Source organism: Rhinoraja longicauda, chromosome 34 (genome assembly GCF_053455715.1).
Source record: "Rhinoraja longicauda isolate Sanriku21f chromosome 34, sRhiLon1.1, whole genome shotgun sequence".
Taxonomy (NCBI): Eukaryota; Metazoa; Chordata; class Chondrichthyes; order Rajiformes; family Arhynchobatidae; genus Rhinoraja; species Rhinoraja longicauda.
The window spans coordinates 2,580,934-2,606,267 of NC_135986.1; the positions used below are offsets into that span (position 1 = coordinate 2,580,934).

A 25,334-nucleotide genomic window follows, 5' to 3' on the forward strand; every position below is an offset into this window, starting at 1 on the left:
CACCCTCTGCACTATCACAGAGTAGATGTTCAATGTGGAGTAAAGCTCACTCCATCCTGTCCCATCGCACACTCCTGGGAATCATATACAGAGGAAGCTTCCTCAACAGCATCCCAACAGAATGTCCATGTTATGTCAAAATTCAGTCTGCTTTCTCCAACAATCTACCTCAGTCCTCTCATCACAAGCATGCTCTTTATTATGAAGATAGACCCAAAACGCTGGTGTAGCTCAGCGGGTCTCTCTGGAAGTAGGTGTCGTTTCGGGTCGAGACCCTTCCTCAGTGTTGGTTTAATCCCTTGTTTTGGCCATCTGTGAGCATTCAGCCTGGGGATGTTATTTATTCCTACATTTTTGAACTTTTAAGCCATGAGCCTGTGTTTATCGGTCTTTGATTTGAAACTCAAGCAGAGCAAAGTCTTCCTGCCTGTCAGATTAAATGCTACTGATGTTAATTTGGGCTTGATTTGTTTCTAATCCATTGTATCCCTTCACCGTGGCTGGATGTTCCCGAGTGTCCCCTACTAGAACATGCGATGTGAAGTGAAGCAGGGTTGGCATGCCTGCGATCAACTTTCAGTCAAGCAGTCAATGCATCCATCTCGGTCACAATGTGCTGGAGTAACTCAGAGGGTCAGGCAGCATCCCTGGAGAATATGAATAGGTGGCGTTTCGAGTCAAGACCCATCTTCAGACTGAAGAACCTGCATCTTAGATTCTTTAGAGTGAGGGTGGGGTGTACCATAATCAGGCACACAGCTCAACAGTAGAGTTGCTGCCTTACAGCGCCAGAGACCCCAGTTCGGTCCTGACCTCTTTTTTTATTTATTTTTTATTTTTTATTTTTTATTTTTTTAATATATAAAAGTTTTATTCCAAAGAAAAACATACAAACATACTAAGCAAAATGTGATCAAACAAAAGCCGCCTGTATCGGCAGTTTACAAATTAAACAATTATCACATTAAAATCCCGCCATCTCTGTCAACAATACATTCAACCCCCCGTGGCGACCAGCGTTCCCGGAAGGCCTCCAGAGTCCCCGTGGACACCGCGTGTTCCCTCTCCAGGGACATCTCGGATGGCCATCTTGGCCAGGCCCAGGGAGACCCCCTCCTCCCTCCTGACCCTCCCCCCTCTGTACCGGGTGCCCAAAAATTAAAAGCGTATTGCTAAAATGGAGCCAGAACTTGAGGAGCAGCCCCTTCAGATACTGGAACAGGGGCTGTAACCTCACGCACTCTGTATACAAATGGCACATGGTCTCCTCCTCACCGCAGAAGCGACAGGCGGCAGACGAGACCGTGAACCGGCTCAAGTACCTGTTACAGGCTATAGCCTTATGCAACACTCTCCACCCCAGGTCCTCGGTCCTGACCTCGGGTGCTGTCTGTATAGAGTTTGCAGGTCCCTGCGTTTAGCCCATATCCCTCCAAACCTAAGGTCAACGCAAAATGCTGGAGTAACTAATGGCATGTTGACCTTCATAACGAGAGGATTTAAGTATACGAGTAAAGCGGTCCTTCTGCAGTTGAACAGGGCCCTGGTGAGACCACATCTGGAGTATTGTGTGCATTTTGGTCTCCTAATTTGAGGAAGGACGTCCTTGCTATTGAGGCAGTGCAGCGTAGGTTCACGAGGTTAAACCCCGGGATGGCGGGACTGTCATATGAGGAAATATTGGAAAGACTGGGCTTGTATTCACTGGAATTTAGAAGGATGAGAGGGGATCTTATAGAAACGTATAAAATTATAAAAGGACTGGACAAGCTAGATACAGGAAAAATATTCCCAATGTTGGGGGAGTCTAGAACCAGGGGCCACAGTCTAAGAATAATGGGGAGGCTATTTAAAACTGAGATGAGAAAAAACTTTTTCACCCAGAGAATTGTGAATTTGTGGAATTCTCTGCCACAGAGGGGAGTGGAGGCCGATTCACTGAATGAATTTAAAAGAGAGTTAGATAGAGCTCTAGGGGCTAGTAGAATCAAGGGATATGGGGAGAAGGCAGGTACGGGTTACTGATTGTGGATGATCAGCCATGATCACAATGAATGGTGGTGCTGGCTCGAAGGGCCAAATGGCCTCCTCCTACACCTTTTTTCTATGTTTCTATATGTTTCTAACTCCTCTAAACCTATCCTATCCACGTACCTAATTTTTTTCCCAAACCTTGCAATAGTCCCTGCCTCAACTACCTCCTCTGGCAGTTCGTTCCACCACCCTTTATGCGAAACAGTTACCCCTTCAGATTCCCATTAAATCTTTCACCCTTCACCTGAAACCTATGTCCTCTGGTTGACAATTCCCCCACTCTGGACAAGAGACTGTGTTTCTTACCCAATCTATTCCTCTCTGATTTTATGCACCTCTATAAAATCACCACAAGAGGGCACAGTGCAAAGAAGGCTGCAAAAAACGCAGAGACCATAGTTCATTGAAAGTGTCTGGGCAGGATGAGATTTTTTTTAAAAGACATGGGATAGTGTGCTTTATAAAGAGGTAAAGAGTAGGGTTGCCAACTGTCCCGTATTAGCCGGGACATCCCGTATTTTGGGCTAAATTGGTTTGTCCCGTACAGGACCGCCCTTGTCCCGTATTAGGCCCGGGGGGCGCTGTAGGCCCGGACACTGTAGATCCCGACCGTTTAGGTCTCGACACTCTAGGTTTCTGACATTTTAGCTCCAGACAGTCTAGGTCCGGAGGCCCAGGCGCCGTAACCCGCCTCCCAGCCCGGGCGGCTGCCATTGGTGGAGCGGGAGCACGTGGCCGCTGGGTGAGGTCACGTGGGGCGCGGGGCGGTGACATCACCTTGTCCCATATTTGGGAGTGAGACAGTTGGCAACCCCTAGTAAAGTGTAAAGATGGACCTGCAGGGAATCCTGTTTCTGCTGCAACTGGAGTATTGTGAACAGTTCTGGGCACTCCACTTTGGGAAAAAAATGTGAAGGCTTTGGAGAGAATGCAGAACAGATTTATCAGGGAGTCGGGCAGCGTAGGTTTACTAGGTTAATTCCCGGAATGGCAGGACTTTCATATGTTGAAAGACTGGAGCGACTAGGCTTGTATACACTGGAATTTAGGAGGATGAGAGGAGATCTTATCGAAACGTATAAGATTATTAAGGGGTTCGACACGTTAGAGGCAGGAAACATGTTCCCAATGTTGGGGGAGTCCAGAACAAGGGGCCACAGTTTAAGAATAAGGGGTAGGCCATTTAGAACTGAGATGAGGAAAAACTTTTTCAGTCAGAGAGTTGTGAATCTGTGGAATTCTCTGCCTCAGAAGGCAGTGGAGGCCAATTCTCTGAATGCATTCAAGAGAGAGCTGGATAGAGCTCTTAAGGATAGCGGAGTCAGGGGGTATGGGGAGCAGGCAGGAACGGGGTACTGATTGAGAATGATCAGCCATGATCACATTGAATGGCGGTGCTGGCTCGAAGGGCCGAATGGCCTCCTCCTGCACCTATTGTCTATTGATAGTTTAGTTCATTCTTTTTTTAGTTCAGTTTATTATTATCACATGTACAGAGGTACAGTGAAAAGCATTTTTGTTGCGTGCCATCTATCCAGTCAGCAAAAAGACAGAAGAAGGGTGTCCTCCCAAAATGTCACCTATTCCTTTTCTCCTGACCCGCTGAGTTACTCCAGCATTTTGGGTCTACCCTGAATCTAGAGGTGTACGTTTTCAAACATTCTTGCCAGATGGGGTACAGACGTTTGTGATTCATTATTATGGATAGCTTGGAAGCTGGAGAGGTTCCCATTTGAACAGAGGAGGTCGCGTGGAACTTTGCTGGAGGTATATAAAATCATGAAAGGTAAAGATAAAGAGAAGCTACTGCTTGACGGTGGGCCCAAGAACCACGAGACATAGATTGAACCAAAGTGAACACAAGGATCGGTCACGTTTAGGGTCGGGACCCTTCTTCACACTCTAGCAGACCAACTATGAAGAAGGGTCCCGACCCGAAACGTCACCTATCCGTGTTCCCCAGAGATGCTGCCTGACCCACTGAGTTACTCCAGCAAATTGTGTCTATCTTTGGTATAAACCAGCGTCAGCAGTTCTTTGTTTCTACTAAAAGATGTGTGTTGTGTACAACATTTTGATCTTTGCCCTTTGACCGTTGCTCTTTGCAGAACTAAATTTAAACGCAAGGAATCCAGTGGCTGACATCACCATCATGGATGACGGGTCCTGGAGTGAAGAGTGGCAGGTACCGCCACTTCAGTACTGCTTTGTCACCAGGTAGCTCCCTCCCACCTCTCCCTCTCTGCCTGCACCTGGTACTTTCCCACTTGCCAATGGGGGGGGGGGGGGGGGGGGATAGAGGGACAGAGTGTAATGGACTGGGCTGCATACACACCTCTCTGCAATTTAATGCAGTCTTGGGCAGAACTGTTGGCCAACCAGGCCGTGATGCAACCCGATAGGATGCCTTCAGAGAATCTGTTTCTGCGCTGTATCACTAAACTAAACTTAATGCCAATAGATAATAGGTGCAGGAGCCAGCACCGCCATTCACTGTGATTATGGCTGATCATCCACAATCAGTAACCTGTTCCTGCCCTCTCCCCATATCCCCTGACTCCGCTATCATTAAGAGCTCTATCTAACTCTCTTGAAAGCATCCAGAGAATTGGCCTCCACTGCCTTCTGAGGCAGAGAATTCCACAGAGTCACAACTCTCTGGGTGAAAATGTTTCTTCTCACCTCAGTTTTAAATGGCCTCCCCTTTATTCTTTGTCTGTGGCCCCTGGTTCTGGACTCCCCCTAACATTGGGAACATTTTTGTTGTGCATGTTCATCCACAATCAAACTGTGGTGCATGTGACAATCAACCAAACCACACCACATCCATCAGGATTCATCCCATACCCCATCGAGAGTAGTTGTCCATCTTCACCCTCCCTCCCCCATCAGGAACCAGTGGGTCCAGTGAATGCCCAGACTGGAGCCAACAGCCCGGTTAGAAAGTTGCCTGAAGTGAACCAGGCCACCCTTTGAACGCATCCTCTTGAATTCCGCCCACATTGCACTCGCTGATCATGTTCTGTAACCGGATCCTGTTTGATCGTTGGAACAGGAAGGAACTGTCCGAGCTTCGTCCGGGAGATCAGTGCGACGTGATCGGCCTCGTTACATTTGTTGGGAGATGGGAGCGCATACAGAGCAAAGGTACGTACGTACCTCCTCCGTTCCTCCATCACCTCACCCCCGCACACCACACACAGAGGCCACCTTGTGCCGGTACCCATCGCCGCCTGTGCCTCACTCTCTGACACCACCTTTTGTGGGCACTTGCTGACTCCTGTATTTCACTCTGTTATTTAACGCTTACCACCAGACAATGCCATTCCCCGTCCCACAGTCATAGAATCATACAGCGTGGAAACAGGCCCTTTGGCCCAACTTGCCCATGCCGACCCACATCGAAACTAGGTGCAGGAGGAGACCATATGGCCCTTCGAGCCGGCACTGGCATTCATTGTGATCATGGCTAATCATCCACAATCAGTAACCCGTGCCTGCCTTCTCCCCATATCTCTTGATTCCGCTAGCCCCTAGAGCTCTATCTAACTCTCTTCTAAATTCATCCAGTGAATTGGCCTCCACTGCCCTCTGTGGCAGATAATTCCACAAATTCACAACTCTCGGGGTGAAAAAGTTGCTTCTCACCTCAGTTTTAAATGGCCTCCTCTTTATTCTTAGACTGTGTGACATCTGGTTCTGGACTCCCCCAACATTGGGAACATTTTCCCTGCATCTAGCTTGTCCAGTCCTTTTATAATTTTATACGTCTCTGTAAGATCCCCTCTCATGTGAATTCTCATCCTTCTGACCTCCGAGGGGCCTGTTTTCATGCTGTATCTCTAAACTAAAGTAAATTTGGGAATCCTGCTGTGGTCACTCCGCTGTACTTGGTCGGCCCTCTCATCGTGGCTGTGACGGTGTGCTCCACCTTGCAGAGCACGCGGGCGAGTTCGAGGTTTACCACTGGGTGCATCTGATCGACGGCACTGCACACGATCCTTTCGTGCTGAAGCTTTTCTCCACTTGCCAACCGGAGATCCAGGCGCGGATATACCCCTGCAGCATTGCCGACAACACCGGTGAGGCGCACAATTCTTTAGTTTGGTTTAGTTTATTGTCACTCTCCCAAGGTACGGTGAAAAGCTTTTGTTGCGTGCTTGAGTCCATGACCATCTAATCTGTGCCAGTATCTGTGTCTAGAAATGCCCCACCTAGACCTGCTGATTGGTGTAGGAAAATAACTGCAGATGCTGGTACAAATCGAAGGTATCACAAAATGCTGGAGTAACTCAGCGGGTCAGGCAGCATCTCAGGAGAGAAGGAATGGGTGACGTTTCGGGTCGAGACCCTTCTTCAGACTGTCTGACCTGCTGAGTTACGCCAGCATTTTGTGACACCTTCCTGCTGATTGGAGTCCTTATTGAAAGTAAAACTCTCCCGCGTTTCTTCTGTTCCTGGACAGGGTGGTGCAGCGGAAGAGCCTCACAACGCCAGAGACTCGGGTTCTATGTGACCACGGCAGCTATTTGTACGGAGTATGTACGTTCTCCCACTGACAGCATGGGTTTTCTCCAGGTGCTCCGGTTTCCTCCCACATTTCAAAGACGTATGGGTTTGCAGGTTTTTTAAAAATGTTAGCGACACAGCGCAGAAACGGGCCCTTCGACCCACTGACCAGTGATACCCGCACATTAACACGACCCTACACACACTGGGGACAGTTTTACATTTACACCAAGCCAATTAACCCACACACCTGTACGTCTTTGGAGTGTGGGAGGAAACGGAAGATCTCGGAGTAATCCCACGCAGGTCAGGGGGAGAACGTACAAACTCCCTACAGACAAGCGCCCATAGTCAGGATCAAACCCGGGTCACTGGCGCCCTGTAAGGCAGTTGCTCTACCGCTATGCCACCGTGCCACCTGGGACTGACTTAGATGTGGCATCTTGGTCAGCATGGATGTGTTGGGCCGAGTGGCTTGTTTCTCTGCTGTATGATGCTGTGTCTGCACCATTATTTAACAAGATCATGGCCTATAGAATGTAGAACAGGCCCATCGGCACAACATGTCCGTGTGGAACATGATGCCAAGACCATCACTGATCTCGCTGCACATGATCCATGTCCCTCCATTCATTGCATGCCCATGAGCCTACCACAAGTCTATTAAATGCCACGAACGTATCAGCTTCCCGAAGCTCTGAAAGGTAGAGATATTTTACACTTGACTCCACGGGTAATTCACGGGGATTTGCTTTTTGTCAGCAACTGCCCTTTGTGGACTGTTTGTGCAGGATTGTGAAAGGGACAGACCAGCCTCCTATTGAACATCACGGACCAGTTGCTTATCCTAAACTATCCTGTAATTTCTCAAGAGGGGGGCACGGTGGCGCAGTGGTAGAGTTGCTGCCTTACAGCGCTTGCAGCACCGGAGACCCGGGTTTGATCCCGACCCCGGGTGCTGTCTGTACGGAGTTTGTACGTTCTCCCCGTGACCGCGTGGGTTTTCTCCAAGATCTTCGGTTTCCTCCCACACTCCAAAGACGTGCAGGTTTGTAGGTTAATTGGCTTGGTATAAGTGTAAATTGTCCCTAGTGTGTGTAGGATAGTGATAATGTGCGGGCATCGCTGGTCAGTGCAGACTTGGGTCAAAGGTCCTGTTTACGTTCTGTATCACTAAACTAAACTAAACTAAAGTTTCTAGCAAGCCGAGATTGGGAGAGTGATCCCACTAAAATGCAGACAAAAGCTTCTAAAGTGTTGTTTTCTTTTTCACTGCAGTGACCTTTCTTGTGTGTACCAATGTCAGGGTGGAAGGCAAAGTGGTTGATGTCAATGGACAGACAATGTTCCCTCACCTCTTCAGCACCAAGCACAGTCAGGTGTTTGTCAATGGTATGTCTATTGTCTATTGTATGTATGTCACACACACAACGCACATACGTACAGACAGACACAAAATGCTGGAGTCACTCAGCGGGTCAGGCAGCACCTCTGGAGAGAAGGAATAAGTGATGTTTCGGGTCGAGACCCTTCTTCAGACTGAGAGTCGGGGAGAGGGAAACGAGAGATTTGAAACGGTACATAGAATAAATGAATGAAAGATATGCGAAAGGACAAATCAAAGCCAGCGACGGTGATCAAGGAGAGACGGAGCCCACAATGGTCCATTGTTGGCTGTGGAGAAGGTGATAACGAGTGAAGCAAACAGTGAAACTCGACAGGACGACAGTGAAACTGGTTCGTTGACTAGGGTGGGGGAGGGACGGAGAGAGAGGAGATGCAAGGGTTACGTGAAGTTAGAGACATCAATGTTCATACAGCTGGGTTGTAAGCTGCCCAAGTATGAGGTGCTGTTCCTCCAGTACATGTATTGGGACATCTATCCATGTGAGAGAGCCCCTCCTGACCAAGGGTATTAGGGTCTGGGTCTAACGAAAAGAAAATGCATGAAAATATAAAAGCCCCACACTTGGCAGGTTCTTAAAGGGTTAGGGAACCAGTGCTGGTGGATGGAGCTAATGTTCAGATCAGAATGTAAGAACAAGGAACTGCAGATGCTGGTTTATACCAAAGATAGACATAACGTGCTGGAGTATCTCAGCGGGTCAGGCAGCATCTTTGGAGAAGATGGATAGGCGATGTTTGCAGGTCGGGTTCCTTCAGAAGGGGCAGCACAGAGGTAGAGTTGTGCCAGAGACCCGGGTTCGATCCTGACTACGGTCTGAAGAAGGGTCTCGACCCGAAACGTCACCCATTCCTTCTCTCCTGAGATGCTGCCTGACCTGCTGAGTTATTCCAGCATTTTGTGAAATAAATACCTTCGATTTGTACCAGCATCTGCAGTTATTTTCTGACTACGGGCGCTGTCTGTACGGAGCTTGCACGTTCTCACTGTGACCTACGTGGGTTTTCTCCAGGTACACCGGTTTCCTCCCACACTCCAAAGACATATAGGTTTGTAGGCTATTTGGCAAAATTGTTAAATTGTCCTGAGTGTGTAGGATAATTAGTGTACGGGGTGATCGCTAGTCAGTGCGGACTTGGTAAGTCAAAGGGCCTGTTTTCCCTCTGTACCTAAAGTCCAAAGTAAAGTCTAAATGCTAACATTGCCGATGATGCCCAAAATGAAACAAATATTAAAATAAAAAATATTATTCTGAGACCAAGCTGAAATAACCTTTGCCTTGTGAGTGGAAGTGATCATTAGCCTCGATAAAACCTCGTACAAATGGGTCGATTTCTAGATAGACCCTTGCCCCCATGTTCTTTTTCAAACCGGTTGAGTGAATAATTTGTAGTCAGCTGGCAAATAAACCCGGAGTGTGGTGAAACGCAGTCATCCGGGCAGACTCTGGGGAGCTAGACAGGACATGTGGTAATGAAGCTTGTAAGCAGAGAATATGGATCAGTGCGAACAGGCCCTTCGGCCCACAATGTCCGTGCTGAACATGATGTCAGGTTAAACTAACCTCCTTACCTGCACATAGTGTATATCCGTCTATTTCCCTGCATATCCATGTCATAAGGTCATAAGTAATAGTAGAATGAGGCCATTCGGCCCACTTAGTCTACTCTGCCATTCAATCATGGCTGATCTATCTCTTCCTCCTAACCCCATTCTCCTGCCTTCTCCCCATAAACCCTGATACCTGGACCAATCAAAAATCTATCTATATCTCTGCCTTAAAGATATCCACTGACTTGTGGCCACCACAGCCTTCCATGGCAAAGAATCCCACAGATTTACCACCCTCTGACTAAAGACATTTCTACTCATCTCCTTCCTAAAAGAACGTCCCGATCCAAAACCCTCTGAAATGCCAGTATCATACCTGCCTCCACCACATGCAGGTACCCATCGCCACCTGGCAGCCCATTCCAGGCACCTACCACCCTTTGTAAACAAAATTGCTTTGCACATTTCCATTAAGCTTTGCCCCATTCACTTTAAAGCTCTGCTCTCTAATTTATTTTAATTTGGAGATACAGCATGGAAACAGGCACTTTGGCCCACCGAGTCCACGCCCACCATCGATCACTGGTTCCCACTAGTTCTGTTATCCCACTTTCTCATCCACTTCCCCCTACACACTAGGGGGCAATTTAGAGGGACAATTAACCTACAAACCCGTAGGGAAAAAAACTGCAGATGCTGGTTTAAATCGAAGGTAGACACAAAATGTTGGAGTAACTCAGCGGGACGGGCAGCATATCTGGAGAGAAGGAATGGGTGGCGTTTCGGGTCGAGACCCTTCTTCAGATGGGACATGTCCCGCCCCCTCCCCCAACATCAGTCTGAAGAAGGGTCTCAACCTGAAACGCCACCCATTCCTTCTCTCCAGAGATGCTGCCTGACTCGCTGAGTTACTCCAGCATTTTGTGTCTATCTACAAACCCGCACGTCTTTGGGATGAAACCGGAGCACCTGGAGGAAACCCACCCGGTCACGGGGAGAACGTGCAAACTCCTCACACAGACGGCACCCGAGGTGAGGATGGAACCCGGGTCTCTTGGCGCCGTGAGGCAGCAGCTCTACCGCTGAGCCACTGTGCTGCAGTTAGATATTTTGACATCATTGGGCATTTCCTCCCTGGGGAACAAAGCATGCTCCAGGAATATGAAAACCATTCACCTCCACCAGGAGCCACGTGCTGGAGTGCTGTCTGTCTTCACCTTCTACTGCTCCTCCAGGTCACCATCAAGGAAAGCTTTACGTGAAGAATGCCAAGGTGAAAGAGTTTATCCAGTGGATACGAGCTGCGAAGGACAAGGAGAGGGAGAGACTGAGCCAGACTCCGTATGGCGGATGTTACACTTTCCCCCCGCTGCCCTGCAGTGAGCGGAACTTTCGAGGCGAAGTGCTCGGTGAGGCAGCCTGTGCTGAATGTGTAATGACTCTGTTTCCACACACACGCTCTGTCACCTACATCTCCCTAACCACGTATTGGATTCACTGGACTCACTGGCTCCTCATGGGGGAGGGAGGGTTAAGATGACGTGCGGCACGGTGGCGCAGCGGTAGAGTTGCTGCCTTGCAGCGTTGGAGACCCGGGTTCGATCCCCACTACGGGTGCCGTCTGTACGGAGTTTGTACGTTCTCCCCGTGACCTGCACAGGTTTTCTCCGAGATCTTTGGTTTCCTCCCACACTCCAAAGACGTACAGGTATGTAGGTTAATTGGCTTGGTAAATTTAGAAATTGTCCCGAGTGTGTGTAGGATAGTGTTAATGTGCAGGGATCGCAGGTCGGCGTGGACCCAGTGGGCCGAAGGGCCTGTTTCCACGCTGTATCTATAAATCTAAACTCAACTAAAATGAGACTCAGATAGACACGCTCTAGATGGGGTACTGAATGAATTCTGATGGGCATGTGTGGTTTAGTTTATTGTCTCGAGGTACAGTGGAAAGCTCTTTTATTGCGTGTTATCTAGCCAGCGGAAAGACAATACATGATTACATTCCAGCCGTCCACTGTGTACAGATACAGGATAAAGGGAATAACGTTTAGTGCAAGGTAAAGTCCAGTAAAGGAGTCCACTTGCAGGAAAGCTGGTGATGAGAGTCACAACACATCCACAACTCAACATCTGTTTGTAATGGCCAATGGTATAAACATCCTTCTTCTTCCCTCCCAGAGTAAATAGGAATAAAGCAATTCCTTCTGACACCTACCTGGTTGTTAGCTTCCACACAAGGAGTGGCACAGTGGTAGAGCTGCTGACTCACAGCGCCAGAGTCCTGGGTTCCATCCCGACTACGGGTGCTGTCCAGAGGGAGTTTGTACGTTCCTCCTGTGATCACGCGGAATTTTTTCAGTGTTCCAGTTTCCTCCCACATCTCAAAGACGTGCAGGTTTGTTGGTTAATTGGCTTCTGTAAATAGTAGGAGAGAACCAATGTACGGGGTGATCGATGGTCGTCATGGACTTGGTGGGCCGAAGGGCCTGATTCCACGCTGCATCTCTAAACTAAACTAAGCAGGGAATGAATGTGAGTAAAAGCGTCACATCATATTGCCAGTACCTGCAGTGGAGAGATAGAGCTCCAGGGCCTAGAGGAATCAAGGGATATGGGGAGAAGGCAGACACGGGTTACTGATTGCGGATGATCAGCCGTGATCACAATGAATGGCGGTGCTGGCTCGAAGGGCCGAATGGCCTCCTCCTGCACCTGTTTTCTATGTTTCCATATTAACCTTCACTGGGCTGCTGAGCGCGTTTCAGAGCAGGGAGTATTCTGCCTTTTACAGCTGTTGAAGAGTAAATGGCGTTTCCTCAGGTGTATCGAGGCTGACCACCATGTCGGAACTGAAGCAGCTCCTGGACCAGCTGGATTACAGAGAGTACAGGAGGGTCACCGTCCAGGGCCACATCAGCTGTGTGAAGTACAAGCCACTGAGAACCGAAGGTGGAGAGGTAAAGACACTGTGACTGGTATGGGCTATGTTGGGTGTCCTTCCCGAGGTACGAGTATAAAATCGTACAGGTCAACAGGTAACAGTCTGTTTCCAAGGGTAGGGGAGTCTAAAACTAGACAGCTTAGGTTTAAGATGAAAGAGGACACCCCCCTACATGACCACGTTTCGTAAAGGTACATCAGCTGAGATCCTGTGGAGGAAGGAAATGCAGATGCTGGTTTACACTAAAGATAGACACAAAAGGCTGGAGTTAATAATTATTTTAGATATTTACAACTTAGAGATTATGTAAAATTACACATGCAAGAATATAAATTTAGAGGTCCAGAAACTCTTGATGTATGCCTGAAACGACGTTATAATTCAAATAAATTAATATCCTTTATTTATAATACTCTCCTAGATACTGACATTCCGTCATCAGAATCATATAGACGAGCATGGGAGGACGAATTGAACCAACTCATAATGCAAGATATATGGGATGAAAGTTTACAACATATACACCAATGTTCATTAAATACTAGACATTCCTTAATACAATTTAAAATAATACATAGACTACATTATTCGAAGACGAAATTAAATAGGATTTTCCTAGTATCTCTCCTATTTGTGATAAATGTCAATTTCAAGAAGCTAATTTAACTCATATTTTCGTAACTTGCATAAAAATGCAAAATTTCTGGTTGGATATTTTAAAAATAGTTTCTAAAGTTATCGACAAGCAATTGGATATGGATCCAAAATTAATAATATTAGGATTATCAGAACATATTACAAACTTTACAAGAAGTCAGGTACATTTTCTTGATTACAGTTTAATAACTGCGAAAAAATTAATACTTAAATTTTGGAAAAAACCAATAACCCCCACAATTAAAATGTGGATTACGGAAATGACAGAGACCTTGCATTTGGAAAAAATAAGATTTGCCTTAATTGACAAACCTGATTTTTTTTTTTAAATATGGTCTCCATTTATTGAATTTTTAGAAAAGTAAATGGGTTTGACACAGGACTAAAATAAAAATTTTAAATTAAAAGTTGAAACTTGAGTTTAGGGTTGGATGTACAACTGTGGTTATTGTCTCCCGGATCTACCCCCTTTAATTTTTATAGTTATAACTCTTTTTTTATTCTCTCCTCAATAGTTTATATGTTTTTTTTTTTGTCTGTTTTTTTTTTCATTCTTCTTTATTTTTATTTTCTCTCTTTAAAAATTTAAAAATTGTAGCTATGTAAGAATTTTGTAACAAATTTGTCTTTTATTTCTATCTGTACATATGCTTTTCAAAAAATAAATAAATAAATAAATAAAAATTAAAATAAAATAAAAAAAAGGCTGGAGTAACTCAACGGGACAGGCAGCATCTCTGGAGAGAAGGAACAGGTGATGTTTCGGGTCCAGACCCTTTTTCAGAAATCTTCAGTCTGAAGAAGGGTCTCGATCCGAAACGTCACCCATTCCTTCTCTTCAGCGATGCCGCCTGACCCGCTGAGTTACTCCAGCATTGTGTGTTTCTCAGCAGAGATCCTATTGTACAGATTGTCAACAGTTTAACTTGGCACTGTGCACACCCCAAACATTGTGGGCCGAAGGGCCTGCTTCTGTGCTGCACTGCTCTGTGCACTCGGTCTGGAATCCCCAAAACTCAGGGCGGTCACTGGGTAAAATGCACTCTTCTAAAGGTGTTTCAGTTTAGTTCATTGTCAGGTGTACCGAGGTACAGTGAAAAGCTTGTGTTGCATACCATGCAGTCAGCGATAGCCAATACGTGATTACAATCGAGCCGTTTACAGGAATAATGTTGAGCAAAGTCCGATCAAGGATAGTCTGAGGGTCAGAAAGGAGGGAGAGAGAAAACGGGAAATTATAGACCAGTTAGTCTGACATCAGTGGTGGGGAAGATGCTGGAGTCAATTATAAAAGACGAAATTGCGGAGCATTTGGATCGCAGTAACAGGATCGTTCCGAGTCAGCATGGATTTAGGAAGGGGAAATCGTGCTCGACTAATCTACTGGAATTTTTTGAGTATGTAACTAGGAAAATTGACAGGGGAGAGCCGGTGGATGTGGTGTACCTCGACTTTCAGAAAGCCTTCGACAAGGTCCCACATAGGAGATTGGTGGGCAAAATTAGAGCACATGGTATTGGAGGTAGGGTACTGACATGGATGGAAAGTTGGTTGACAGACAGAAAGCAAAGAGTGGGGATAAATGGGTCCCTTTCAGAATGGCAGGCAGTGACTAGTGGGGTACCGCAAGGCTCAGTGTTGGGACCGCAGCTATTTACAATATACATCAATGACTTGGATGAAGGGATTAAAAGTACCATTAGCAAATTTGCCGATGATACAAAGCTAGGTGGCAGTGTGAACTGTGAGGAAGATACTATGAGGTTGCAGGGTGACTTGGACAGGTTGTGTGAGTGGGCGGATGCATGGCAGATGCAGTTTAATGTAGATAAGTGTGAGGTTATCCACTTTGGTGGTAAGAATAGGAAGGCTGATTATTATCTGAATGGTGTCAAGTTAGGAAAAGGGGACGTACAACGTGATCTGGGTGTCTTAGTGCATCAGTCACTGAAAGGAAGCATGCAGGTACAGCAGGCAGTGAAGAAAGCCAATGGAATGTTGGCCTTCATAACAAGAGGAGTTGAGTATAGGAGCAAAGAGGTCCTTCTGCAGTTGTACAGGGCCCTAGTGAGACCGCACCTGGAGTACTGTGTGCAGTTTTGGTCTCCAAATTTGAGGAAGGATATTCTTGCTATTGAGGGCGTGCAGCGTAGGTTTACTAGGTTTTTTTTTGATAAATATTTTTATTAAACATAAATACATATTAATAAAATTTACTTATTACATACATTCGTGATATTATTAATATTAATAATTATGTCCTACATATTTCTATACTTTTTTTTTTTTTTTAAGAGAGGAAAAGATAGAGAAAAATAAAATTAAAATAAGAGATCCAAATTGGAGAAATGAATGGAGTATTAAAAAAGTTATCTATCATTGGAGATATATCCATAATTTATTATTCATAATTCTTCCTCCATTCCATTATTCAGGCCACGGTCAAGTCCTCGAACCAAGCCATTTTGACCCTTTAAATATACAATAAATGGAGACCATATTCCTCTGAAAAGATTCAACCTGTCCACTAGTACAAGTCTCAATCTTTCCAGATGAAGTGTCTCCGACATTCCTGTAATCCACATTTTAATTGTGGGGGATGTAGGACCTTTCCAGAATTTCAGTATTAATTTTTTCCCAATTATTAAACTATAATCAATAAAAATTCTTTGATTCGTTGTTAATAATTGATCTGTTTCTAATATTCCCAGTATTATTAAGTTTGAGTCAGGGATCAGCTTCCTATTAACAACATTCGAAATTATTTTAAATATTTCTGTCCAGAATTTAGTGATTTTTTCACAGTTTGTGAATGTGTGCGTTAAATTAGCTTCCAATTGCTGACATTTGTCACAAATGGCAGATATATTTGGAAAAATACTATGTAATTTAGCTTTTGAATAATGTAGTCTATGTAATATTTTAAATTGTATAAGAGAGTGTCTAGCATTTAGCGAACAGTGATGTATGTGTTGTAAACTTTCATCCCATATATCAGGTCTAATAATTTGACCTAATTCATTTTCCCATGATTGTCTATATATTTCTGTACTTGGAGCGTCGTTTTCCAGTAGAATATTATAAATATATGATATCAATTTTTCTGTATTTGGGTGTTTATTCAAACATTCATCTAAAATCTCTGTCTTTCTATTTCTAATTTCATGTGTATTTGCTTTTACATGGCAGATGCAGTTTAATGTAGATAAGTGTGAGGTTATCCACTTTGGTGGTAAGAATAGGAAGGCTGATTATTATCTGAATGGTGTCAAGTTAGGAAAAGGGGACGTACAACGTGATCTGGGTGTCTTAGTGCATCAGTCACTGAAAGGAAGCATGCAGGTACAGCAGGCAGTGAAGAAAGCCAATGGAATGTTGGCCTTCATAACAAGAGGAGTTGAGTATAGGAGCAAAGAGGTCCTTCTGCAGTTGTACAGGGCCCTAGTGAGACCGCACCTGGAGTACTGTGTGCAGTTTTGGTCTCCAAATTTGAGGAAGGATATTCTTGCTATTGAGGGCGTGCAGCGTAGGTTTACTAGGTTAATTCCCGGAATGGCGGGACTGTCATATGTTGAAAGACTGGAGCGACTAGGTTTGTATACACTGGAATTTAGAAGGATGAGAGGGGATCTTATCGAAACGTATAAAATTATTAAGGGTTTGGACACGTTAGAGGCAGGAAACATGTTCCCAATGTTGGGGGAGTCCAGAACCAGGGGCCACAGTTTAAGAATAAGGGGTAGGCCATTTAGAACAGTGATGAGGAAAAACTTTTTTAGTCAGAGAGTTGTGAATCTGTGGAATTCTCTGCCTCAGAAGGCAGTGGAGGCCAATTCTCTGAATGCATTCAAGAGAGAGCTAGATAGAGCTCTTAAGGATAGCGGAGTCAGGGGGTATGGGGAGAGGGCAGGAACGGGGTATTGATTGCGAATGATCAGCCATGATCACATTGAATGGCGGTGCTGGCTCGAAGGGCCGAATGGCCTTCTCCTGCACCTATTTTCTATTGTCTATTGTCACCAATGAGGTAGATAGTAGTTCAGCACTGCCCTCTGGTTGTGGTGGGATGATTCAGTTGCCTGATAGCAGCTAGGTAGCGAGCGCCGGTTGTCTGGTAACTCCGAGCTGTTGCTTCTTTCAGGAGGTTCTTGTCTTCAAGCCGGGTGTTGCCGGGTGCACAGGGAAGTGGGCTGGTATCACCAAGTCACCCGTTGTTGACCCGTCCTACCAGGGCACCGGGACAAGCCGCAGTCCGGAGATCCCCGTCATCAGGTAGGCCTTCCTCTCTGGAGAGATGCCAGTCGGTTTTACGTTCCCTCTTACTTATGCTAGTGCTTGCTCTTGGAGTCATAGGTTCACACAGTGCAGAAGCAGACCCTTCAGCCCAAACTGTCTGTACTGACCCATCAACCACCTGTACGTTCTCCCCGTGAGCTGCGTGGGTTTTCTCCGAGATCTTCGGTTTCCTCCCACACTCCAAAGACGTACAGGTATGTAGGTTAATTGGCTTGGAAAAAATGTAAAAATTGTCCCCAGAGGGTGTAGGATAGTGTTAGTGTGCTGGGATCACTGGTCGGCGCGGACCCGGTGGGCCGAAGGGCCTGTTTCTGCGCTGTATCTAAACAAAACTAAACACGGGTTCGATCCTGACCACAGGTTCTGTCTGTGCGGAGTTTATAAGTTCTCCCTGTGATCGTGTACAGGTTTGTAGATTAATTGGCATCTGCCCCCTCCCTCTGACATCAGTTTGAAGAAGGGTCTCGACCCGAAACGTCACCCATTCCTTCTCTCCCGAAATGCTGCCTGACCCGCTGAGTTACTCCAGAATTTTGCGTCTACCTGTAAGCCTCGGGGAAGGTCGGGTGCTGCACTGTTGAGGGATCTGGGGAGTCAGGAGTGGAGCGTGTGACTGGCGTTGGACAGGGACTTTACTGCAGTGTGCAGGCGTGCGGTGGCGAGGGTAGTCCGGCAGCCTGCGTGGCCGCATTAACCAACTGCCGCTTCCACTTAACCAGAAATTCACAGAGTAAAAAATCCACCCCATCACCACGCAGAACGAGATCAAGGAAAGGATGGAAGTGCCGGAAAAGACGAGCTCGAGTGAGGTAACCTCACCCTCTGCTCTCGCCTGCACCCTCCTTGTTCTCCCCTCCCTGCCGCGTTCTCCTCTCCCTCCTGTGTTCCCTGCTCCCTCCCTCCCGCATTGTCCACTCTCTCCCACGTTGTCCACTCTCTCCCACGTTGTCCACTCTCTCCCACGTTGTCCACTCTCTCCCACGTTGTCCACTCTCTCCCACGTTGTCCACTCCCTCCCACGTTGTCCACTCTCTCCCACGTTGTCCACTCCCTCCCACGTTGTCCACTCTCTCCCACGTTGTCCACTCTCTCCCACGTTGTCCACTCCCTCCCACGTTGTCCACTCTCTCCCACGTTGTCCACTCCCTCCCACGTTGTCCACTCTCTCCCACGTTGTCCACTCTCTCCCACGTTGTCCACTCTCTCCCACGTTGTCCACTCTCTCCCACGTTGTCCACTCTCTCCCACGTTGTCCACTCCCTCCCACGTTGTCCACTCCTTCCCTCCCACGTTGTCCACTCTCTCCCACGTTGTCCACTCCCTCCCACGTTGTCCACTCCCTCCCTCCCACGTTGTCCACTCCCTCCCTCCCACGTTGTCCACTCCCTCCCTCCCACGTTGTCCACTCCCTCCCTCCCACGTTGTCCTCTCCCTCCCTCCCGCATTGTCCACTCCCTCCCACGTTGTCCGCTCCCTCACTCATTCTACACTCCTTCCAGTGTTTCCAGCTCTTTCCCAAATTGTCCCTGCCCTCTCGCGTGCCCTCCTTCGCTCCGTTTTCCGCTCCCTCTTGCTTTCCCCGCTCCCTCCCTCCTGTGACCATCAGAGTGTTCTCATCTGATTGGTTCTGTTTCTGACGCAGGCTTAATGAAGGCACAGAGTCGAGTGAAGGAGAAACTGCTGCCCCTCCGAAAAGCACTCATTCGGAAGCTACAGTAGTCGGCCCTAATCGAGGTTTGCACTGTGGGGGAAGGAACTGCAGATGTTGGAGTAACTCAGCGGGTCAGACAGTATCTCCGGAGAGAAGGAATGGGTGACGTTTCGGGTGGAGACCGTTCTTCAGACTGAGTGCCAGGGGAGGGGGAAACTGGAGATATGGAAGGGTTCATAGAGCTTGTCAGGCATGGAGATGACAGATCACAGCAGGAAATGTAGAATGGTTCATTGTTGGCTATGGGGAAGGTAACAACAGTAAAATTAATCAGGACAGTGAACCTAGTCAGAGGGTGGGGGAGGCACAGAGAGAGAGAGAGGGAAAGCAAGGATTACTTGGTTAGAGAATTGCCTTGGTAAAATGTAAAAATTGTCCTAGTGTGTGTAGGATAGTGTGAGTGTGCGGGGATCGCTGGGCGGCGCGGACCCGGTGGGCCGAAAGGGCCTGTTTCCGCGCTGTATCTCTAAACTAAACCTTTGGCCCACCATGTTTGCACCAACCATGATGCTAAATTAAACTTGCATGTGGTCAACATTCACCTATTCCCCACATATTCCCCTGCCTGACTAAAAGCCTCTTAAATACCATTATTGTTTCTGCCTCCACCACCACTACTGGCAGCACGTTCCAAGCACATTGACCGTTCACATTAGTTTAGTTTAGTTTAGATACAGCACAGAAGCAAGGCCTTCGGCCCACCGGGTCCGCGCCGACCTGCGATCCCCGCACACTAACACTATCCTACACACACTAGGGACAATTTTTACATTTACCAAGCTAATTTACCTACATACCTGTACGTCTTTGGAGTGTAGGAAACAAACTGCAGATGCTGGTTAAAATTGAAAGTACACTCAAAATGTTGGAGTAACTCAGCGGGTCAGGCAGCATCTCGGGAGAGTTACTCCACCATTTTGTGTCTACGTCTTTGGTGTGCGCTGCACGTCTATTGTTTGAGCTTCTGCCGATTATCATCGGAGATTGAAGAGAGAGGGGTGGAGGGGAGGTAACAGAATTGAAGGGGCACCAAGAGCTCGGGCTTCTGTCGCAGGGTCAACCCAGGAGAGAGAGAGAGAGAGAGAGGGAGAGACTCTGAAGAGTCTCGGCCCGAAACGTCACCCATTCCTTCTCTCCCGAGATGCTGCCTGACCCGCTGAGTTACTCCAGCATTTTGTGTCCGGCTATAATTTGGAGGGTTATGGCGGGCAGGAAGGACAAGTGGACAAGTGCAGTGGGGCATGCTAGTCGGTGTGGGCAAGTTGGGTCAAAGGGCCCGTTTCCACACTGTGTGACTCTATGCTTGGCGAGAATGTTTGTTTGTAGCACAGTGACTGCAGTGCCGAGAATGCATCATCATATCATATCATCATATATATAAAGCCGGAAACAGGCCTTTTCGGCCCTCCAAGTCCGTGCCGCCCAGCGATCCCCGTACATTAACACTATCCTACACCCACTAGGGACAATTTTTTACATTTACCCAGCCAATTAACCTACATACCTGTACGTCTTTGGAGTGTGGGAGGAAACCGAAGATCTCGGAGAAAACCCACGCAGGTCACGGGGCGAACGTACAAACTCCTTACAGTGCAGCGCCCGTAGTCAGGATCGAACCTGAGTCTCCGGCGCTGCATTCGCTGTAAAGCAGCAACTCTACCGCTGCGCTACCGTGCATGGGGCAGCCACGACTTAAAATGTGCTGCACTAGTGCTGCAAGTTAGTGGCACTAATGGACCAACTGACGTTTCCTTCTTCACAGAGCTCAGTTTTGCCAACGCTTGCAAGGAGTTCTACACGGACTCTGAAGACACGGAGATGGAGTCCAGCTCGTGTCCGGGCACTGGGTCCTGGATCGGCAGCCCGAGGGAACAGCAGCAGCAGCATCTCCCCCACAGGGGGCTCGTCTCCGAAATGGTGGCTCGAACCTTCCACTTGAAGGACAAGGCCCTGCTCCTCAATACTGTTGAACTCCAGCCGTCCAGTTTCCATGGAGCGCCGACTGATTTTCGGAAGAAGCTGGAACAGTGTGAGGCAGCGTGTTGCCGTGGATACTACACCGTCACCATTTTAGGTAAAGACAACGTACGTAACAAGGTTTCAAAATGAGGAGATATGCAGGACATCCTCCCTGGAAACCCGTCCCATTCATGTACCTGTCCGAATGGTCCCTGCCTCAACTACCTCCTCCGGCAGCTTCTTCCATACACCCACACCCTTTGTGTAAAAAAGTTACCCCTCGAGTTGCTATGAAATCTTTCTCCCCTCACCTTAAACTCGTGTCCTCTGGTTCTTGATTCACCTACTCTGGGTAAAAGACTCAGTGCATTCACCTTATCGATTCCTCTCATGATCTTGTACACTAATATCCCTGCCCTAACAGTTGACCACACTGATTAGTGCGGGTGTCATGGGTTACGGGGAGAAGGCAGAGAGAATGGGGTTGACAAGGAAAGATAGATCAGCCATGATTGAATGGCGGAGTAGCCTTGATGGGCCGAATGGCCTAATTCTGCTCCTAGAACTTAGGTACGCATAGTGAAGGATTATTAAGGGACAGTGTCCCTAAACCAATCTCCACCTCTTTCCTAGTCCAAGGGGAGTTTTACCCAAATCCTGCAGGGACGGGAATCGGCATGAAATGCGGAAGAGGTTGAAAGTTGGGCGGTTTTTCACCCTCCTCCCGTCACTTTTCCAGGACTGAATCGCGAGCTGTCGTTGGACACCATCTTTCTCCCCACCGTTCCCAGGTTGGACCATCGCGATTTATGGCCCACCAAGCACGACAACTCCTTCATCAACGTTTTAGCTCATGGAGGACTGTCGTTGAGGCAGGCTGGTAGCAGCAACACAGAGGATGAAGAACTCTCCTCACAGCCTCCTGGTAAGTATCTCCTCCTCCTCCTCCACCCCGAAAGTACTGACCCTCACCAAACACTGGCCCAACCATCCATTAATCCAGAACCAGGGGCCACAGTCTGAGAATAAAGGGGAAGCCATTTAAAACTGAGGCGAGAAAAAACCTTTTCACCCAGAGAGTTGTGAATTTGTGGAATTCTCTGCCACAGGAGGCAGTGGAGGCCAATTCACTGGATAAATTTAAAAGATAGTTAGACAGAGCTCTAGGGGCTAGGGGAATCAAGGAATATGGGGAGAAGGCAGGCACGGGTTACTGATTGTGGATGATCAGCCACGATCACAATGAATGGTGGTATCACAAAATCCTGGAGTCACTCAGCGGGTCAGGCAGCATCTCAGAAGAGAAGGAATGGGTGACGTTTCGGGTCGAGACCCTTCTTCAGACACAATGAATGGTGGTGCTGGCTCGAAGAGCCAAATAGCCTCCTCCTGCACCTATTTTCTATGTTAATACCTTGCCAACCTTGGGTGCCCAGAAATTGAAAGAAATAGGACATTCTACGCTACCATTTCCTATGGAGATTATGCTCCATAAAAACCTCGTAAGAACCTCTTCTGGCCTCTTTTCATCTTCCTCCACCCCTCCATCCTTCCACTCCTCTGAATCTCCTAAAAGTCTCTCTTATGATCAACTGTTCTGTGTGCAGGAAGGAACTGCAGACACTGATTTACACCAAAGATAGTCACAAAATGCTGGAGTAACCCAACGGGTCAGGTAGCATCTCTGGAGAGAAGGAATGGGTGACGCTACGGATCAAGACTAGTCTGAAGAAGGGTCTTGACCCGAAACATCACCTATTCCTCCTTCCCTGTTGGCAAGAGTTCTACATTTCTTCCTGCTCGTGTTCCTGTGCACGAAGTTCCTGGATTCCCTGGATTTGTTTGCGCTTTTATTTACCGGGCCTGAGTTCCAGACTCACTCGCAGAGCCATCGCCCCAGAGTTCTGTCCCGTGGAAGACGGAGTCAGTCAACAGGCGAGATCTGCAGGGAGTGACGTTTACTATGGTAGTCTCTGACCAGCAGAGGGGGCCCTTGGGCCGTGCCTGCTGCATTGAATGGGAGGGAGGGATGGACCTGACTTGCTGGTCAGGCAGCAGCTCAGTGACTGGTCGGCATGGACTTGGTGGGCTGGGAGGGAGAGCTGCTGATGTGGAGTTGACCAAGGGCAATCCCTCTTTTACGGTTCTGCTTCCCTTCACCCATTCTCAAAGGTAGACACAAAATGCTGGAGTAACTCAGCGGGTCAGGCAGCATCTCGAGAGAGAAGGAAAGCATGAAGTTTCGGGTCGAGACCTTTCTTCAGACTTCAGAGTCTGTTCAAGTCTCGACCCGAAACGTCACCCATTTTTTCGCTTACAGGATGATGCTGCCTGACCCACTGAGTTACTCCAGCATTTTGTGTCTACCTTCGATTTAAACCAGTGTCTGCAGTTTTTCTCCTACACGGTTAAACTCAAACTAGTTCAAAGAAGGGTCTCGACCCGAAGCGTCACCCATTCCCTCTCTCCAGAGATGCTGCTGTCCCACTGAGTTACTCCAGCATTTTGTGTCTATCTTCTGACAATGTTATCTAGCAACCCGATGGTTGGGCATATAATTCATCAGGTAATGTTGGTTGTGTATCCCACACCTTCAGTTCACCAGGACTCGTGCTGCCCTGATTCTCATGGGACCCCTGTACACATGCTCCTCACCGGTACCTGTGTTCCCTCCTCCTCACCCTCAAGATCCCACCAGCGCCGCGATGTTGATAGTGGGCAGATTATGTGTTCAAGTTGCTCATGCGGATCTTGAGCCTCCTGACTGGGGAACACGAGACGATGTAAAATTGAATGATACTGCAAAGTAGGCATAGAGATACAGCGCGGAAACAGGCCCTTCAGCCCACCAAGTCCATGCCGACCAGCGGTCCCCGCACATTAATACTATCCTACACCCACTAAGGACAATTTTTACATTTACCAAGCGAATTAACCTACAAACCTGTACGTCTTTGGAGTGTGGGAGGAAACCGAAGATCTCGGAGAAAACCCCGTGATCAAACGGGGAGAATGTAGACAGTACCCATAGTCGGGATCGAACCCGGGTCTCCTGCACTGCATTCGCTGTAAGGCAGCAACTCTACCGCTGCGCCACCATGACCCCCCAAAGATAGAGAGGATGTTTCCACTAGTGGGGAAGTCTAGGTCCTGAGGTCATAGCCTCTAGAATAATGGGATGTCCCTTTAAGAGGATGAATTTCTTCAGTCAGAAGGTGGTGAATCTGGAATTCATTACCACAGAAGCCTGTGGAGGCCAAGCAATGGATATTTTTTAAGACAGCAGATGGGTAGATTCTTGATTAATACAGGTGTCAGTGGTTAGGGGAGAAGATAGGAGAATGGGGTTGAGGGGAAGAGTTAGATCAGCCATGATTGAATGGCAGAGTAGACTTGATGGGCTGAATGGCCTAACTCTGCTATCACTTATGAGACCTGACAGCATTAATTTGAGGTCCATATTCTTCATTTGCCCATTGACAGGTGGCGTCCTCAGTCCTGTGTCCGGCCTGGAGAAGATGCTCTTCATATTTGTCCTCGATATCTGCAGCCAGGGGGGCTCCAGAGTTGAAGTCGCCCTGAATCGAGCCTACGTCCAGCACCATGCTCTCTGAACAGTTGGGTCGATTCATTACTGAACACCGGTCGCCTTTCCCAAAACGGAACAGATGCTATGACTTACGACAGTATTTTATATTATTTTTAGGCAGCTTTGTTTCAGGGTTTCTGAAAAGAGAAAAATATGTTGTTATTTTTGTTCCTGTGGAATGTATCGATCGATATCTCTTGTCGTCGTTAGAACTCGTTGGCCCGACGAGCTCATTAGATTCTATGATACTTTATTCACACATTAAATGGTGTGAACAAGGTGACCAGTGATGGTTTTGGTCAGTCCGGCCCTGAAGCAGTGCTCAGGAAGCCAGCAAAGGGGTTGGGCGGCACTGCTATCCGCTCCACGGAGATGCAGCCCAGGGTGAAGAGAGGGATTGCAGCCAAGGAGGAGGAGTCCCTGGCCCAGATGGAGAGCGGGTTGCCTTGGCTGCTCTCTTCTTTCCCCCCCCCCCAACCCCACCCCTCGGAGGTGGCCAGAGATCTCCTGCAGAAGAAATCATTGGTGGGGACAATCTCTTCCCCCAACGCACTATTGTTGGGATATGGAACTGTTACGTGTCAAAGAACGGCACAAAATGTTGGAGTAAATCCGGCCGCATCGCTGGAGAGAAAGAATGGATGATGTTTCGAGTTGACACACTTCTTCAGACTGAGAGTTG

The 25,334-nt window shown here is 47.6% G+C and overlaps 1 protein-coding gene across 1 annotated transcript in view; it reads left to right on the top strand.

Annotated features, from left to right (window-relative positions):
• Nucleotides 1–24,980, top strand: part of LOC144609342 (RPA-related protein RADX) — a 29,232-nt gene extending 4,252 nt beyond the window's left edge. Inside the window, exons 4-15 of the mRNA XM_078427774.1 lie at nt 4,143–4,251; nt 5,090–5,181; nt 5,973–6,116; nt 7,822–7,935; nt 10,735–10,908; nt 12,320–12,456; nt 17,239–17,369; nt 18,113–18,202; nt 19,036–19,127; nt 20,867–21,178; nt 21,803–21,988; nt 24,547–24,980. Coding sequence (XP_078283900.1) covers nt 4,143–4,251; nt 5,090–5,181; nt 5,973–6,116; nt 7,822–7,935; nt 10,735–10,908; nt 12,320–12,456; nt 17,239–17,369; nt 18,113–18,202; nt 19,036–19,127; nt 20,867–21,178; nt 21,803–21,988; nt 24,547–24,677 — 1,712 coding nt within the window. The 3' untranslated portion in view covers nt 24,678–24,980. The remainder of the gene's footprint in view (nt 1–4,142; nt 4,252–5,089; nt 5,182–5,972; nt 6,117–7,821; nt 7,936–10,734; nt 10,909–12,319; nt 12,457–17,238; nt 17,370–18,112; nt 18,203–19,035; nt 19,128–20,866; nt 21,179–21,802; nt 21,989–24,546) is intronic.
• The last annotated feature ends 354 nt before the right edge of the window (nt 24,981–25,334 follow it).